This window comes from Lacerta agilis, chromosome 8 (genome assembly GCF_009819535.1).
Source record: "Lacerta agilis isolate rLacAgi1 chromosome 8, rLacAgi1.pri, whole genome shotgun sequence".
NCBI lineage: Eukaryota > Metazoa > Chordata > Lepidosauria > Squamata > Lacertidae > Lacerta > Lacerta agilis.
The window spans coordinates 47,028,210-47,041,455 of record NC_046319.1 but is presented as its reverse complement, the minus strand read 5'-3'; the positions used below and the strand labels follow the sequence as shown (position 1 = coordinate 47,041,455).

Here is a 13,246-nt window from a genome sequence, read left to right as displayed (position 1 = left end):
CTTCCACCCTGCTAGTCTTGATGGGTAACAGCCACCACTGCCACAAACAAGGCTTTAGATTTCAATGACCACTCAAACATCTTCTGTCATCTTCTTTAATAGCTCATCCATGGCAGCGAGGCTTGGAGGGGTTACGCCATCAGGGTCATATTGGTTTTGATTTCGCCTGATGATCAGGAGCCCTACGTAGTAAGCTTGGCTGATCAATACCATGCAGCTGTGCAGCCGGTAGTCAGAGACTGTTGGTGTCCATTCCAGGGAAGTACACAACTGAATCTGTGTTGTTTTTGTACTTGGCACCCTGGTGCTTCACAAATACCTGGTGCTAAATGTGGTCTAAAGGACTGGAAGGAGAAGAATGGTGAGCCCCGTTGCAGAGAAAGGCAAAGGGTTCTTGCTAAGGGGTAGGTATTCCTTGATTTGGGACCTGCAATATTTCTGTGGTTTGGTCTGCTTATGCTCCCCCCCTCCTTCCTTCCTTCCTTCCTTCCTTCCTTCCTTCCTTTAGCAGAGTTGTTTCTCTTGTAGAATCCTTCAGGTGGCAACATTTGAAATGGATAGTTATTTATTTCTTTTGTTTTTCGTTCCCATTTTTGGAAATGCTTCATTTCAGAAAATTAGCTAAAGAGTGTGTATTGAACACAATGCACCTCGAAGGTTGGTGGGCTCTGCTTCACTGGAGATTTTAAAGCAGAGGTTGGATGGCCATCTGTCAGGGATTCTTTAGCTGTGATTCCTGCATTGCAGGGACTTGGGGTCCTGTCCAACTTAACAATTCTGTGATTCTATAATTGGGCAATTGGAATGGGTATGATACCTGCCAAATCTAAAATTGAAGTTGTAAATAACTTCTGCATGTGCTGAGCAGTTCTTCAGACATGCTAAAATAAGCATGCTGCTAGTTTTCAATGCCTTCGATATATAATGTAAGGGTAGCCTATTGGACTACTGTGTCTTAAAATACATTCAATTATCCTAAACTGTGTTTGATGTTTTAATTTGTTGAAAGCCGCCCAGAGTGGCTGGGGCAACTCAGATACATGGGCGACATACAAATAAGAAATTATGATTATCAAAATAATAATATTAAAGCTTTGAACTTGTCTGAATGTTTTGCAGACACATTTATTCAAGCTTGTGCTTGGCTGAGTTGTCCTTCTCTTGGAAAAATCCCTAGCTACTGTTGTGATGTGTTGTAATTATATTTTGGTGTGCTTTAAGAACCTTGTAAACCAGCCCTGGACAGACTTAAGGCTTGTGAGATCTTTCCCCTAGATGCCCCAACAAGAGCATGGAGCAAAAGACAGTTACTTAAAAGGAGAGGTTCTTGAGTCCCAAAATCTGTTTTGAGCATCAGAAAGTAATGGAGCTTACAGTCCTACTACTGCACGAAATGTCCTCTTTTCTCTACCACACCCCTTAAGCTTTCTTCATTTCAGCAGTATAATTTGGGGGGGGGGGTGTCATTATTTTTGTTGCCATTGTAAAATAATTGGGAGGCCAATTCTTGGTGCTGTCACAATTCCAGGTCACTCAGAGATCTGCCAGTAGTTCATGATCTCCCATCTTCTTACTCCAGCTGTAAAGTGCCTTGTGAGGACAGTGTGCCCTGAAAACCCTTTAACTTAAAAAAAAATAATCTAGCATTTAAACCATGCTGAACAGCTCAATCATAACTATACATTACATGTCAAGTCATTTAATAGGGCTTCCAGGTAAGTGGGTGTAGGGTTGCAACCAAAATTCACTTAAATGGCATATGAATTATTACTAATTTTTTGCCCCAATCAAATATTTTAGTTGAGTTACTTTTGGCTATTGGATAAACTTTTCACATATTTTCAAGAGAGAGAGGTCACAAGTCTTGGGCTTGGTCAGGTAATACAGTGGAACCCCGGGTTACACACACACACGATCCGTTCCGGGTTGCTGTGCGTAACGCGGGCGTGTGTATCCTGAACGCACACAAAAACAAAAACCCAGAAGTAGTGCCATTTGAGCACTTCTGCGCATGTGCGAAGTGCACAGAAGTGTTCTGCGCATCTGGGGGTCGCGTGCGCTCCGGAAACGCTTCCGGGTTGCGGGTGTTCTTAACCCGAATGTATGCAACACGGAGCGTGCGCAACCCGGGGTATGACTGTAATAACAAACCATGCGAGCTAGCCCAGGCTTCCTTAAACTCAGCCCTCCAGATGTTTTTGGCCTACAACTCCCATGATCCCTAGCTAGCAGGACCAGTGGTCAGGGATGATGGGAATTGTAGTCTCAAAACATCTGGAAGGGTGAGTTTGAGGAAGCCTGAGCTAGCCCATAATTCCTTAAATGAAATTCTGTTGTGTTTAATAATCCTTTTTTTTAAAAAGGTGAAAGGCAAATGATTTGCCCATGTGTTGGCAACTGCATTTCCTAAAGTTAAGACACAAATGCCTCAGGCTTCCAGTAATTGATTGGTCTGTTCTGAAGCAAAATTCAATATTGCTAATGAAGATCAAACTGTTGACGTCAGCTCGCTTTGGAGAACTTACATATGTTGCAGCTGGACTCATTGACTGAAGTTGGCTTAAACCAGGCTTCCTCAAACTCAGCCCTCCAGATGTTTTGAGACTACAATTCCCATCATCCCTGACCACTGGTCCTGCTAGCTAGGGATCATGGGAGTTGTAGGCCAAAAACATCTGGAGGGCCGAGTTTGAGGAAGCCTGGCTTAAACCCTTGTTATAGGAAGGAATGGGAAAGTGAGTCACAAACAACCTTTTCACACATTTCATGTCAACAAACCTGAGTTTGCCACGGAGTATGTGTTCACTAGGGAATCCCAGCCACTCCAAAGGTATGAAGCACATCTTTGCAAATATGCATTGTAGAATTCATGCTTTACATTTTGCCCCCTCTTAGTTTTACAGAAAGGCAGCTTTTAAAATGCTGAAACAAATGAAAACAGGGTTGTATCTAGTGTTAGTCATACTCAAGACAAGACCCATCAAAATTAAACGATATGACTAACTTAGGTCCATTAATTTCAGTGGATCTGCTGTGAGTATAAGTGGAAATTGTGAGCTGATTGCAACCCATAAGCAATACATTTTCCTGTGAAATCTGGAGATGCTGGGGATTGAACTTACGTCCTACTGCATGCAAACTTTACTGTTGAGCTATGGTCCTTCCCCGAATATGGTCTAGTTGCCAATGTGCCCCCAGGCCTTTTGATATTATCATGTGACGCATGCTAAAGGCTAGTCCTGAGATTGGTTCAAAAAATGAAAATTGCTAAAGACGCCAATGTCTTTGGAGTTGGGATGGTATAAAGGGAATCCTTTCTGGGCAGCTACCAGCACTCCACAAAGCTTGCATGCTCCTCATGCTCATTTCTTAGAAGGCTTGTATAGAAGACAGCTGAAGGTGCTTGAAGATGAATGACTTCACAACTTGTGAATGGGCAGGTGTCTTGTTTCTCTTTTATTTGCAAGTTTAGCTGGATGCTTTTAAGGTGGTTTTCCTGTTGAGTGTCTGGAGAAGTTAAATAACACTTGACAGCTGAAAGAGTGAAAACAAAAAATCCACTACATAAAAAAAAATCATGATTTTTGTTTGCTTGAAATTTTTTAGCAGTTACAAAGCATTTCTCCTAATAAAGGGGGAGTTGGCCTTGAAATGAGATGCCTTTTAAGCTTTATGAGAAGAAGAAGAAGTAGTAGTAGTAGTTTGGATTTGATATCCCGCTTTATCACTACCTGAAGGAGTCTCAAAGCGGCTAACATTCTCCTTCCCCTTCCTCCCCCACAACAAACACTCTGAGGTGAGTGGGGCTGAGAGACTTCAGAGAAGTGTGACTAGCCCAAGGTCACCCAGCAGCTGCATGTGGAGGAGCGGAGAAGCGAACCCGGTTCCCCAGATTACGAGTCTACCGCTCTTAACCACTACACCACACTGGCTCTCCGAGCTGGAGCTGGAGCAGGAGCAATTGTGAAATGTGCAGATTACGCAGATATTTAACTGAAGGTGATCTTGATTAATGAATGTTTCTGCCAGGGTAGTAATGTACTCCCACTGAGAATATAACAATTCATCTAATGCGCTGTCCGCAATGGCCAAATCAACATATTGATGGAGATTAAAATAGGATGTCCTTGCTGTGAACTTGACTTTAAACCTTTTGACTCTGGAGCTGACAGTGGAGGAATTTGGAACTTATGGGAGTGATTTGAAAAGAGCAAAGCAAAAGTACATGTTTAGACAGAGAACCACATATCAAAGGCAACCTTGTAAATAAGTGTACACAGGCTACTAGCCCTCAAACATTTTCACCTGCCTACATTTCCTGTAATACAGTGTTTCTCAACCTGTAGGTTACAAACTTTGTGCAAGTGGGTCAGAGTAAGTAAATCCAAAAACGATTAATGCTATTAATCCTTAACAGGTATGATGAATACCATTTACAACTGAACATTGGAAAGGTTAGAGTCTTACATTTTAACACTTGGGAGCCGCTCTCTGGTGGTTGGCAGCAGATCTGATGACAGCATGCTACAAGGTGCTCATTACAGAGAACTGTTTTGACCGACTATTATGGCTTGCCTTTGATGCACAGGTGCCAAAGGCAGCACGTATGAGCACCTTCTGGCCAACTGCCAACCGCTATGCCACCAGGATTGAGGCAAGGATGATTTGAAGTCTGCTCAGTTGAAATAAGAAATAATGTATTCCCCCATGTGTATCAGTCATGATCCGAGACTGACGGACAACCATCAAACACCACCCACATTGACCTACCCATTGGCAAATGCAAGTTCAGTTGTCCCTCTAGTACTTGTCAAAATATCCATAGTTCATTATATCTTAACACCGCTTGCATAACCACATATTTCTGGAATAAATTTGTATATCTTTATGGAGCAATATCCTGCAATCCTGTTCTTACATTACCCGAACTCTGAATAACTCTTCAAGTACAGTTAAATATTTCAACAAATTCCGCATAAATAGGGTTATTAAACAACTTTTGGTTAGATGCTTCAGGTAAGTTATAAATCAGCAAACTTGCAGTTAAAATGCTTGAAACCGAGGGTTGCTGCAGATGTAGGGTCCAGAATTCATGTGACAATAAGGAACTTTGCAGAGTACATGCTGGTAATTAAATTATGGAATTCATTTCCAGAAGGTGTAGCGATGCCACCAACTTGGATAGCTTTAAAAGAGGATCAGACAAATTCATAAAGGATAAGGCTCTTCTACCTCCCCTCTCGAAGGCAGCATGCCTCTGAATGCCTCTTGCTGGGAGGGTGGGAAGAGTGCTGTTGCTCAAAGGTCCTACTTGGGGGCTTCCCACAGGCATCTAGTCGGCCACTGTGAGAACAGGATGCTGGACTAGATGGGCCACTGGCCTGATCCAGCAGGGTTCTTTTTAGGTTCTTATCACAATCTACTGGAAGATCTCTGTGATTATCAGTAGGTTCTCTGGCAAGGATCTCTGACCTCCAATTGCTTTACACTTACAGCAACAACTGAAATGCTCCACCCCCACCCCACCCCACCCCACCCCCAAATGAAGCTGCTGAAGCACAGAATTATGTCTGGTGAGCTAGAGAAGCCAGGAGTAGATTTGTCTGTGAACAAACTTGTGAGCTTTGTTCTGGTACTGAACACCAATTCCTGAGTTGATCATGTGCTCAGAGGCAATGTGTTCATTACTTTTTAGTGTACACATGTTTGCTTGTCTCACTATTGCATCTGGCTGTAGCTGTTGAACCTTGTAAACACACAAAAAACAAACAGATTAGATCCTGCACACTGAATCCTGCTCTGCCTTTCTGGAAGTCATCAGGTTTTTGTGAGGAAGTCTGAAATTTTGCCTTGGCGACTACGTGGGATGGGGCCTCCTGTTCTGCCATTTCCACAACCGGTCGGAATGCTGACAGGTTTAGAAACCATTCAATCAAAAGGAGGGCAAGATATTTCTTTATTAGTTATACTGCTATTCTACTTGAATAGTTGAAGGTTCCATTTCCCCCTTGTATTGCATTTGGAAGCAGGCAGGCATAATTTCTCCTGGCAGAGAGCCATCTAAAACAACCCTGAATAGATTGGAGGGTTTTTTGTTTGTAAAGCAAACAATTTCAGAGTATCAGGTTCTATAACTAAGTAACCAAGTAAAGATACTACTGTGTAGAAGCTAACTGGAAACTTGACCCTCTTTTTTATACTTGGCTTTAATTCTTAACTCTGAAAATAATTATCTGTGAGGCAAAATGGATCCCATGCCAGTTGGCTAGTTGAGCGTACAGATCGCTGTTACTACTGTTGTTTTTTAATCTTGCGATTTCTGAAAACATTATTTGGAAATTTGGACATAGCTGGTGGGACTCGAATTGAGCAAAGTCCAGGTTTTAGGGACAAAGAGTGGATTTGAAAGACTGAAATCTACATTTAAAGTTGCAGAGCTCCCCTATAATTTATCAGCATCTGTATAATACTTGCACCAGAAAACATTGAAGGCTCTTCACATTTGTTATCTCAGTAAAGCAGGCCACTGTTTTCACCCCTTTATTTTAGATGTGTAACTGAGACTGACTGAAGAGTGGCAGCCCTTAAGTCAATTAGTGAGTTGTTGGCTGGGGTGGGCCGGGTTTTTCTGGGTCACTTAGGGTAGATTTTCCTTATAACAAAAGCTTAAAGCCAGAAGTTCAAATTTGTGCTGAAGTTGGAATTTCAAAGTTTTAAATCAAGATTTTCTTACAATTCTTGGTACAACATTTCATAACGTTCCACTGACAGGTGCAATTCCAAGTGCAAGTTGTTTTTAACATTAATTACATATCCTTTAAAGTCAATGGGATGTATGCTGCAGGGTGGCACATTTTGAGAAGTATTAGTACTTATGGAAGTGTTTTACAGAGCAATCTGACTCGGGGGGGGGGGGTTAGGATTTTGTGGATCTCCCTCTCTGTGGATGTAGGAAGAGGTCTCCCCTCGAAGGTCCTCTCCTGGCCACTGCAGGAAGGTCCATTGTCAATGCTAGAGCAGAGATGGGGAAAGAGGGTGTTCTGAGAGAGTGTTTGGAGTACATCAGGGTGCAACAACCCCCCCCCCCTCAGGCACCCAGAATGAGATAAGTACTGTATGCTGTCTCTAGGGCTGGTGTATTCCTCTTCCCTCCCATTGGGAACAGTGAAGTGGAAAATACTTTTTAAAAATGCCACTGAAAGTGGGAGAATTCCACCCCACTTCTGTCCTGCTGGTGTGATCCCAGGAAAGATTTGTATTGGTTTGGCTGCCACAGCAACTTCATATCACAGCCTCGTAGGATTGTGGATCTCCATCAGTGAGGTTCACCTGGCACCTTCACTGACATCTTTTTGGCACCAGGTAAAAAATTAAGTTTTTCCCTCCAGGCTTATGATAGACGAGGATGATTTTGCTGCTAACTTGCTACCAAAGCCTCCTGCGGTTCTTGTGGTTGTTTTGCATATTTTTGCGAACTGTTTGTGCTTTTATATGAATATCTCAATATTACAATATATTTATGTTTTAAAAAAAATTGTTGTAAGCATCTTAGAAACTTCTGTGCAACAACGAGCTAACAAATGTAATAAATAATAATAATCGCTAAATTAGGTTTAAAGACAAGTAAAAGCAAGGAGGAAGTGTAACGTCAAAGAAAATGTTGACAAAATGTCATTTTGGGTAAATTTTTGTTCTTAGCACTGCCTTTTAAGTTTGCTCTAAAAATTAAAAATTAAAATTATTCTTTGGCATGTGACTCCTGTGAGATGACTGTGCAAGGAAACTTGTCAAGACTGGTGGGCCCCAAATGTCATTAGTTTTGTCACGGTTAGGTTAACTTTTTGAATATTATGTATCTCTTCCTATTATTTTTTTAAAAGTCCAGAAGTAATTTAGCAGAACTGTTTTCTTTCTCTTGCTGCTTTCTGCCCACTTGTTTACCTTAATTGGGGCGGAGGACAGCCACCTCCTGAAGTACCGGTAATGTCAAAATATCAGATTAATGGAATTGTGCATGATTTTTATATAATTGTGCAATCAATAAGGGTCGAACTGTGCTCATTCAATGAGTTAGTAAACTTTGTTTCTTGGCTGTTTCATTGTTGGGGGTTCTCATGTCTGCTTTTTCCTTCATCCTGCTACCACTAATCTCTGCACATAGAAAACTAGCATATAAAGCGTAAAGCTAAGTTAGATGTACTCATTTCTATGTGTTGGACGTTTCAGGGAAGGCACAGCTTTTCCTCTGCCTGCTCCTCAGTGGACTCAGTTTCTTAAGCCCTGTTTTCTGTTGTATATAAAGTCTCACACCCAGACATGTGTTTTTCAAACTGAGGTTTGGGGAAAGCTTCCCTGAAAGTGTTTGTCATTACCATTCTTCCCAAAAGGGGATATTTGGGTGAAATTTAAGGCATATCAAAGATAAAGTAGGGCACAGGTGGATACCTTTCAGCACCAAAACTTACTTTGAGACCCATGATGACTCTTGAATCTGCCCCATTCTTCCGTCCCATTTTGTTCCTTCTTTGTTTTCCTGCTTCTATTTTTCTGGCTTTCTAAATTGTGTGTTCCTTCTTTTTCCATGTAGTTTCATAAAAAAATGGGAAGGGGCTATATCCACCACCCCCACCTCCAATTGTACATATTAAGGGAGGAGGAAAGAATTACTTCCACTTCCTTTCCTGGACCATAACTGTTTTGATATTTTGTATAAATAAAACAAACATGACCTGTATACAATCATATCTTGGTTGTTGAACGCCTTGCTTCCATATGCCACAAACTCAGAAATGTGTGTTCTGGTTTGCTAACGTTCTTTGGAACCCGAATGTCCAACGCGGCTCCCGATTGAGTGCAGGAAGCTCCTGCAGCCAGTCAGAAGCCGCACCTTGGTTTTCAAATGTTTTCGGAAGTCGAACGGACTTCGGGAACGGATTCCGTTTGAGAACCAAGGTACGACTGTACTTGACAGTAAACCCCATCAAACACAGTGGGGATTATTTCTGAATAGACCTGTAAAAGACTGAATATTCTAATCTGAGGCAGTTGATGGTAGAAATTGAAGGTGAGCGGGCTTTATTTCAGACTGCTTAATCCAGAACACTTTTGTTTCTGCCTTCCCCCCAGTGTGTGGGCCCTGCCAGGGAATGCAGCCCTCAACAGGAAAATGGTTGCCCACCCCTCTATAGGGTAATGACACCCCCTCTCACCCCTGTCCTGGCTGGCGTTCCGCATGTAGTGAGAGTCCCAGCATGCTCTGCAGTGTGAGTGTGTGCATGCACATGTTCACGCATGTACATTTGTCAGTTGAGAAATAAAGAGTTCTCTGGGCGTAATAAATTTCTGAAAGCCATCAATTTTAAGATCACAGGCTGGTGGAAAAAGAAAAGAAAACGATGAAAGTGAGCCAATTATGTCTCTTCCTTTTCTCAGAATTATGAGGTGGTCTTCTTCCCCAAATGATCTAGAATCTTCTTCTCTTCTTCCCACAGGCCATGGCAACCACAAAGAAAGCAGTCCTTTCCTCAACAATTCTGATCCTGGCAAAGGAGGAGATTATTATGACAGAAACTTGGCTTTGTTTGAGGTAAAATAATAATAATAATAATAATAATAATAATAATAATAATAATAATAATAATAATAATAATTTTTAAATCAGCCTTGACTTTTTGTTCATTCTTCAGCTTCTTAGGGCTACCTAAACCATGTTCCCACTTGAACAGTTACTCATAAGTGTGGGAAGCTGATTCTGGCCCCATCTGCACTATACATTTAAAGCAGTATCATGTTACCTTAAACAGTCATGGCTGGGAATCCTGGGAGCTGCAGTTTGTTGTGGGTGCCGAGAGTTGTTTAGAGACCCCTATTACCCTCAGACAGCTACAATTCCCAGAGTCCACTTGGAAGTTGGATTGACTGCTAAACCACTTTGGAAATTGTAGCTCTGTGAGGGGAATAGGGGTCTCTAAACAACACTCAGCACCCACAACAAACTGCAGCTCCCAGGATTCCCAGTTTTGACAGTAGGAATAAATACAGTTTCCAGGTTTCTTGACTGCTCTCCTCTGTACACCAGTTGCTGGAATTCCAAATAGGAAGAGTGCTGATGCACTGAGATCCTGATTGTCAGCCTCCCTTGCACATCTGGTTGGCCACAGTGAGAACAGGATGCTGACTTGATTTAGCAGGGCTCATTTTATGCCCAGGTGTTGCTGGATGCCAGCTGCTATAAGCCCCAGCCAAGGAAGGGACAGCTTTCAGGGGAGAGGTGGCAGGTGGATGGATGTGCTTAACCCCCCTTGCCCCATCAAGGATAAAATGTGTTGAGCCACTTCCTCAAGTCTCTTTTCCCTGTGTATCTAAGTTGGTGGCTGTTGCGAAAGCCCGCAATGACCTTGGGGAATTGTTTCACCCTTGTTGCCAACTCTTCCTTCCCTTGCTTTAGCAGAGCCAGTGGAGCAATCTTTCTTGACAAAGAGCATAGGAACTACAGTCATCTCATTATCCCTGCAGCACGTGTCTCCACATTATCTAGGTTGTCTCAGTCCCCAATGTGTCTTTAGTTTCTCTGAATGCCTCTTCCCTATTATGTAGGCCCATCACTGACTGCCATGGCCCACTGTGGCAGTTTTAGGTGTGCTGGTTCCTTATCTTGAGCAATCCCAGAAAACCATGTCCTGTCCATGTCCAGAATTTTATTTCTGGAGACTAACCATTTCCTATCATGCTCTTGGAGAAATTCGTGGGGGAATCAAGTAGCTAAAGCAGCCCTTGCTAGATGTTTAGAACTACCAACTCCATCAGCTTCAGCCAATATGGCTTTGCTGGCTGGGGCTGATGGGAGCTGTAGTTCAAAATAATTGCAGGCACTAGGTTGATAAAGGCTGAGCTAAAGAAGGCATTTAAAAATTCATGCAAAAGAGCACATAAACAAGTGCAAAGTTGACCTTTTCTGATCTGCATTTTCACAGCTTGAGTAAACTAGAGCCTTGCAAAGAAATCCAGCAGTTACTAGTCTACAGAAATTTTTATTAGGCATTTCCAATTTGCCCCAGCCAAGTTGCTGTTGACAATTCTGGAATGCCTCCTTTTAAAATGCAGCCTCAAAAAGAAGACAAGTCCTAACCCTGTAATGTCTTATTGGCATTAGTCTTTTCAACCCAGAACCTTCAGCATTGCATCACAGAGGAGAATCCTCTGCCTGTGTTGTGTTTGAATAAGAGAATGCGGTGACCATTCTGCCATGGGATGTGTGGTCATGTCTCAAAATGAGTCCTGGGAAATTGGTTCTTCACAGGTTTGTGCCTTTGCTCTTGATATCCCTTTAGTGGGGCAGTTATTGGTGGGAGAGAACACAATAGAAAGTTTCAATTGTCTTCTTTTTCTCTGATGCTTGTTAGTGCAGGCAAGGTTTCAGGTTTCAGTGGTAGATGGCATGCTTTGTTTGCCCATGTTACCAAGTTTAATCCCCAGCACCTCTAGCATTAAAAAAGGCAGACTTGAATTCTTGTAAAGTACCATTCCAGTACTTCCGGGTTCGGCACATCCGCAACCCACGCCGTTCGCAACCTGCAGCGAACGCAACATGAGGTATGACTATTGTTTTTTAAGCTGCAAATCTATGGACACTTGCCCGGATGTGAGTCTCACTGAGACTTACTTCTGAGCTGCATATGCAGTATTTCACTGTAAACTGATTAATATGTTAAACATTGCAGCCCTAATTGAAACAGTTACATTAGCTGGAGTTGGGGGCATTTACGAAGCATATGAATGCAGGGTAGAAATGTTGCCAGATGGTTGCTCTACCTTCTGGGTACTGACTTTACTACAAAAGTTGAGAGCAGTTTTCTGCCTGTCTCTATAGAACCGTGCCTCAGTCTCCTGCCAGGCCTTTTTTTTTTTTTTTTTTACAAAAAAAAATTTAAATTGATGCTAGCAAGCAGCTGCTTCATCAGGTTTCAAGTGAGATGCTCCATTTTGTGCAAATCATTTCCATGGAGATGGCCCTTCAGGTCTCCTGAGGTTGCCTCAGCAGGCCTCTGCTCAGTTCATTAGCTCCTTCAGAAGCTTCCCATTTGCTGTGAGGAATGTTCTACTTGGCTCCAGCAGTCGACCCTTTTGTTTTTGTTTTGGGTGTGTTGCATTGTATTTTAAAAAAACACATCTTTGTGGTAACTGTTGGGAAAGGTTGGCCGACTTGCTTGCTTTTTCAGCAAATGTCAGTTTCCCTCTTGAAAGCAAACCCTCCAGCAAACTTCATTTGCTAAGCTACGCCTTTGGTGTCCATTTAGCAGATCCCCTCAGCCAACGTCCGGACCCTCTGCAAATCCCATCTGTGGCATCAAAGACTGACAAGCAAGATGCCAGTAGGCCCTACTGCGTTGATGTGCATGAGAGAATTAAGTTGTAAAAGTAGGCCCATATAGTTTTTTAATTTAAAAGCATTTATAAACCACTTAAAAATCTCGTAAGTGGTGTATGACATAAAAACAAACAATAACATTAGAACAAAAACAACCCAAAACAGTAGTATGAAAGCATATAAAAGTATAAAAAACAGGAATTCAAACAAATAATATTTTAAGGTAAGGGGTGATCTAAATAAAGGAGCAGGAAATCATTGCATGACAGCCAGAACATAAACTTCATGTAACCAAATAGGTTATCAGTTGTTTAATTGTATTGAAAGAACTAAAAGTTTTGTGGCCCCTTAAAGACTAACATGTTTTATTACGACATAAAAACAGTTTCTTTTTTTCCCTTTTTTCCTGCAATAGATTAACACAGGTATGCCTCTGGAAATTGTTCATTGTATTTATTCTTAACAACATGACATGTTTTATTTTATCAAACTGACATTACAAATAAAAATAAATGACTTATCTAATCTTTTTTTTAAAAAAAAATACTTCTGCAGCTATAAGGAAAAACCTGCTTTCAGGATTCTACTCAGCTGCTTGCAGAGTAATAAGCATGCTCCTAGCCTTACCATCTTCCAAAAGACACTGGGAAAGCTGATAAGCACTGGGCCTCCAAAATAGTCATTTATTTTTATTTGTAATGTCAGCAGAAAGTTCAGGAAGCAGGGCTTGGAAGGTTGCTGAGGGACTAGGCCTTCCTTGTCCCATAGGCCTTTTACAGTGACTGGTGTATGATATAGTTGCTTAGCAACAGCAATATACTTTTACCCATATTGGTCCAGGGTGGGCGTGTGTGTGTGTATATATATATATATATATAT

At 41.9% G+C, this 13,246-nt stretch overlaps 1 protein-coding gene across 1 annotated transcript in view; it reads left to right on the top strand.

Annotated features, from left to right (window-relative positions):
• Window positions 1–13,246, top strand: part of SLC12A4 (solute carrier family 12 member 4) — a 61,545-nt gene that overhangs the window by 18,348 nt on the left and 29,951 nt on the right. The window contains exon 2 of the mRNA XM_033157205.1: window positions 9,492–9,586. Within this exon, the coding sequence (XP_033013096.1) occupies window positions 9,492–9,586 (95 nt within the window). The remainder of the gene's footprint in view (window positions 1–9,491; window positions 9,587–13,246) is intronic.